This window comes from Sinocyclocheilus grahami, unplaced genomic scaffold (assembly GCF_001515645.1).
Source record: "Sinocyclocheilus grahami isolate Dianchi unplaced genomic scaffold, SAMN03320097.WGS_v1.1 scaffold548.1, whole genome shotgun sequence".
NCBI lineage: Eukaryota > Metazoa > Chordata > Actinopteri > Cypriniformes > Cyprinidae > Sinocyclocheilus > Sinocyclocheilus grahami.
In genome coordinates, this window is record NW_015505727.1 from 304,130 (window position 1) to 310,129 (window position 6,000).

General features: G+C 33.1%; 1 protein-coding gene across 6 annotated transcripts in view; it reads left to right on the forward strand.

Annotated features, from left to right (window-relative positions):
• LOC107555885 (potassium voltage-gated channel subfamily C member 2-like) overlaps window positions 1-6,000 on the forward strand; it is a 103,025-nt gene that overhangs the window by 34,301 nt on the left and 62,724 nt on the right. For 5 of the 6 annotated variants that reach the window (XM_016238809.1, XM_016238810.1, XM_016238811.1 and 2 more), the window contains exon 3: window positions 2,262-2,432. In XM_016238809.1, coding sequence (XP_016094295.1) covers window positions 2,262-2,432 — 171 coding nt within the window. Of the gene's footprint in view, window positions 1-2,261; window positions 2,433-4,695; window positions 4,772-6,000 lie in introns of those variants that run through there. The other variant, XM_016238812.1, reaches the window with a different exon arrangement.

Sequence of the window (6,000 nt, forward strand, 5' to 3'; positions counted from 1 at the left end):
GATTCATTAAAAAATATCTTAATTTGTGCTTCAAAGATTAAGCAAAGTCTTTTTGGTTTGGAACGACATGAGGACAGAGTTTTCATTTTTGGATGAACTATCACTTTAAATTTGATGGTAGTTTAGCGTTTAGCATTTATGTAGTTCATCTTTAAATACTGTATGTTAGATGCCAAATGTCTGCCAAATGCATGTGTGCATGGAAATGTACATTTGTGCATGCTTAAAAATGTCCCCAAAAAAGCAATGAAAGTCCGTACGGCTTGTGCACTATATTCCACTAGTCATATGAGAGCTTTTGTGTGAGAAACAGACAGAAATGCAAATCATTCACTCTTATCATACACTAGTGTAGCTCTTAATCAGTCACATGACACATATTAGCCAATGATGAGCCATCAATGGCATCATTGTTTTTGAATTGAAAACAAGCGGGAAGAAGGGTTTGAACAACACAAGTATGGCCAATTTCATTTTGACTGAATTATATCTAATATCTGTTGCATGGAGTTATGAATTTCAGATTTGTATTTCCTGGTTGAAGCTGATATTTCTTGGAGATCTGAGCATGAGAGGCTGCAGATCTAGTGCAGATCGCCTGTTGCCACGGAGATAAGGGTGCGAGGAGATGGGCTGCGTTTCAGTCTGACATTATAGACAATAGTGAGAATGAGAAAGTGTGCAGGGATGTGCATGCTGGTCATTTAGGTGAGACCTGAACAGCACACGTTGCTATCTGTGTTTAAACTAAACTCATTTACGCCTTGCCAGTTTAAATATTAAAGAGCCAGAAGACGTGAACTTGCGTGCTCAGTGAGAAGATCTGTGTGTGCACTCATCCGAAGCGCATGAACCCGCGTCTCAGAACGCTCGCAAATGTTAAGCTCTCTGTGAAGTATTGTGCTTGAATGGACAAATTCACACAAAAATGCCCATCTTGGTGAGTATCCTAGCAGACATAGTCGACTGAACGTACAGTATCAGTGCACTGGATCAGTGCGTTCTCTAACAGCAACAACACGGAAATCTCTCACTGCTCTTGATTGAATAACTTCTGTAACTTTAATAAGGATTAATCTTTCATTTATAGAGTCAAATATACAATGTTATTTTACATTTGATTTATTCAATTTCTGTACCTAAAAACAAAAACTATGTTAGACCTACCTAAAAAAACTGAAAAGCACTATTTATTTTATTTGTATCTTTTTTCACTGTTTATTTATTTGTGCTCTTGCTTGTAGTTAGATTATTTGTTCTTATTTTCTTTATTTTTCTTTGACAATATAGTTTTTTCCCTGAGCATAGCACATACCGAACCGTACCGAAACTGTGACTCTAAAACTGTGATACAACCCGAACTGTGAGTAAGTTGAACCGTTGCACCCCTAGTATATATATATATATATAAGTTTGTTCAAATACAAACAAAATAAGTTTAAGTAAAAATGCTTAAATTACTAAAACTAAAACTGAAATAAAAATTAAGCAAAAACAAATTATTATTATTATTATTTTAAAAACTGCCTTGGCAATTAAATGGAATAACTAACTTAAGTAACTATCTTAAGGTTAATTTGAAATACTGCAATAAAAATAAATTAAAGCCCAACTAAATATTCTTAAATATTAATTAATAAAAATGACTGCCTTTTTAACTGCCTTGGCTGAAATAACTAACTGAACTAACTTAAGTTTAATAAAAATAAAAAAATAAATCAATTAAAGCCCAAATAAATATTATATTATTTTGCAACAAAAATAATAATAAAAAATTATTTAAAAGGACAAAACAAAATGACTGAAATTAATGCAACCTGAAAATATAAAAATAAAAGCTAATTAAAATATTTAAAAAATACTATAATAGTATGAATATTAAAATAACACTAATCGATTGAGAAGTTCAAAAATGCACATGTAAATGCATATTTTATTTATTGTACATTTAACGATCTCGCTTTCAAGCTCTATTCCAAAACCAAGCGATGCATGATTTCCCATTGACTATTATTTTAATCCTGTCTCCTCCCTCACAGATGTCTGTCTGTGTTGTTATATTTTCATGAATGCATTATTCAGGATCTTTTTAAGCTGTTTTCCTCGTGGGGATCATTAGTTTGGTCCCACTATCGTCTGATGACTCACTCGTTCGACCTAGTTTCGCTCCTATTTCCATCCTGTGTTTGACCTCTCACCTCCGTCTCTAGCCGGTCTGCGTTCCAAATAAGCAGCTGTCATTTCTCACCGTTTCCCACCAGTGCTGTCTGCCGACTGCAGCGCAGGAAGTGACATCACCATGTCTCCGGAGGAGCGGATACCCATGCGGCTCTCCAGAGCTCGAGAGCAGGACCGTCACACCGAAGGAACCTGCTTCCTGCTGGCCGCCAGCGACTACACCTGCACAGCAGATGCAGCTATCCGCAAAACAGGTACCTTATCGACCAATCACAGCCCTCCTTTCTTCACATATGCGGCCAATCAAAACCCATCTGAACCCATTTCATCCCTTCTCATTGAATATCTGCCATTAATTCATCCATTGACATCAACATTCACTCATGGATGGAAATGAAGGACTTTAACTGTTCAGAAGAGACTCTGAGGTTTATGTTGGTTTCTAGCTGCCGTCATCGCCAGTGCTAGTCTGTTCATTAGTCATCACTGCATTTTTAACATTAATTACTACCATGATGCATGATTACTTTAATACATTTTAAATATATATTGTATTACATAATTAAAATGAGATTTTATACATAAATTACTACCATTATGCTTTTTTCACTATTTAAATATATATATAGATATATATATATATATATGCAAACAGGATGCGCTTTCTGCCGTCTCGGTCTCTGTGAACTTGAGCGCAAAATTCAGAAACTCTGAGAGTGAAATGTCTACTTTCAAATAAACCAATTCAAATGGAAGACAAATATTCTGCGATTATGTAATTCGTATGAAACATGCATACAGGTGCATCACTACTGCGGAGATGATGAGTCAGTGTCGCCAACTTCATGTCTTAAACCGAAACAAAGAAAGCACTAGTTTATCAGTGAATTATTAAAATGTTAATGCATACATCCTCCATCTTCCGTTAGCTTGCTACATTTTCTGGTTTGCATGTTGCATTGCTTGGGCTAATGTGACTGAACTATTACCCAGCGTGACCCCGTAGCCAGGCAGATGTTGAGCGCCTGAGGCCACACGCCGCACTGTTTGACAGACAGACACAAACGCTAGGCTAATAACTCTGCTGGGAGGTTAAACGTGTGTGTTTGTAAGGTCAAGCTCTGTCACAGCCTGCCGTACCTCAGCACAAGCAGAGCGAAAGGCCATTAGAAGGTTACAAACAACCGGTTAAATACACTTATTGTTGTATGCATGTACATGTCAATACACACACACACACACAATTGAATTTATTTGTTTGTTTGTTTGTGTATTTATTTATTTATCTTGTTTGTGTATTTTATCAAGCATCAGGACAACAGCTCTAATATGTTAGGGTAAATGTTTGATCTTTTGTTTTGTTTTTTAAATATTTTATCTAAAATTATATTATAACAAAAATTTTATCTCAATTTAAATTATTTATAAAAAAATATTTAGATGTATATAAACAACCATATATTTAATAATTTAATATATTTTTATACACATACCTTTTTTTAAATAAACAGCTTTAATATAATTATTATAATATGATTAATAATATATTATGCTAAATTATATTATCATGTTTATTTATATACATCTAAATTTCAAATTAAAAAAAATATATATACATATTAATAAGATTATTATTATAATTATTATGAAAAATAATTACATAACACAATATTTGATCCTTTTTAAATATAAAAAAAATCTTTATATAATTGTATTATTATAATTAACAATGTAATTATAAATATATGTAATTATTATATGTTAATATATTATTAATAATACATACTATATATGTATTGTATATATTACAATATTTTATCTTAAGCATCAGAACAACAGCTCTGACTAATCATCTTTCATCATAATGTACCTTTACCGCATAATACATTCTGATATACATGATATGGTACTGTACTAATCAATATGATTTACTTGCTTTGATCATCGTTCCAGGATGTGTAAACAGCATTCTAGCATTACATATATGGTCAGGACCGATACTGTACACTGTTTGTGCATCGTTGCTCAAACTCTGTCCATAAAAGACTTAAGCAAGATATGCAGAGATGAGGCGAGGTTTGGGCAGTTCTAGTTGGCATTTCCATCCAGACTGGCTTTTGTTGAAATATTTGTGTTGAATTTGATTCATACCTTTTCCATCATCATCATCATCATCATCATCATCATCTTCTTCATCACAATCATCATAATTGGGCTGTGTTTCAGTCTTCTGAAAAGGTTGTAGTAATTTGTTTTTTAGGAAATGATATGCTTTGATCATTGAGCAGTTGAGTTTCTCACAATCACTGAGCGCATGATTTACACACAAACTGTGTTCAGCCATCCAAACGAAGCAAAGACAAGCCAAAAACGTCTCGGATGAATCTTCCAGACGCGTCAGTGTTTGATGGTTCTGATGGCTAGACACAGTGAGTGTGACGTGGTGTGTTTGTGTCACGTCTCACGCCGTCTCGTGTCTGTTTTGTGTGTTCTGTGCTCTTCATGTTGCGTCTGAAGGCTTTGACAGCGTCTCTCTCCAGTGACCTCGCCCTCCTGCTCCCCTGCCCCGCCCATCTGCTGAGGCCACGCCCACTCCCAATGACTCTGCCTGCTGTGGGCGGGGCTGTACATTATCCTCTCCCTCTATGGATATAGCCATTATGATGTACTGTACATAACTGTATATGGAGTGATAATATAAAGTTTGTACGAAGAAATATTGGGGTAAACCTCACAAAATTGTTATAGAAAAAATTATATTTTGCTTAATAAAAATTAAGCCTTTTGTTTTGCATTGTGACATTTCAATTAAACACATTTATTAATACTGTAAAAATGTGTAATTCCTATTATTCTTAGTGATGAAGAATTAAAACAAATCAAAGTTATTAAATTATATCAATTATCACCTGAATTCATAATCACTTTACAATTTAAATGTAAAAAATAAAATTGTGATACATTAATGAGAATGGGATTTTTTTTTTTTTTACAAATTACTATATAATGCATGATAACTTGGTTAGATTTGAAATATATATTGTTGTCTTACAATATATGTACAGTGGGGCAAAAAAGTATTTAGTCAGCCACCAATTGTGCAAGTTCTCCCACTTAAAAAGATGAGAGAGGCCTGTAATTTTCATCATAGGTAGGTTTTTTCACTTTAATTGCATAGAAAAGAACCTATACATTGCCATTAAAGTAAAATTACTGAACCTAAACATAGGAGCCTGATAAAAAATAGAATTTTAGAAGAAAATTTCAGACGGCACTTAAGAGGCTTTTGCATCTGAACTCTTCATATATTGTATTATTTTACGTAAATGACTACCATGATGCATAATTATTTCAAAATGTACATTTTTAATAAACACTTTTTACAGTAGTGAAAACGAATTACTGCCAATGACAAATTACTACCAATTATTTCACAATTTAAATTTTAAGTATATATTGTATTACTGTATGCATTAAATTTAGTAACATGATGCATTATTACCACAATTTAAATTTAAATAATTTTAAATAATAATTAATTCTAATATTATTGTTATTATTAAAATATAAATTTCATTTATTTGCAAAAAATGTGCTTAGTTGACATGAAAATAATGTCACAATGCAAAACAAATCATAATAGTCCTAACAACTGGCTTCATTTTCTTTATGTAAAATATAATTTCTTGAACATTTTTTGCGAGATTGGCCCATTTAATGTGATTTTCTTATATTAAACATTTATTGAGGAAGAGTTCCACAAGCGTGAGCTGTCGTGTCTGTGTGTGTGTGTGTGTGTGTGTGTGTGTGTGTGTGTGTGTG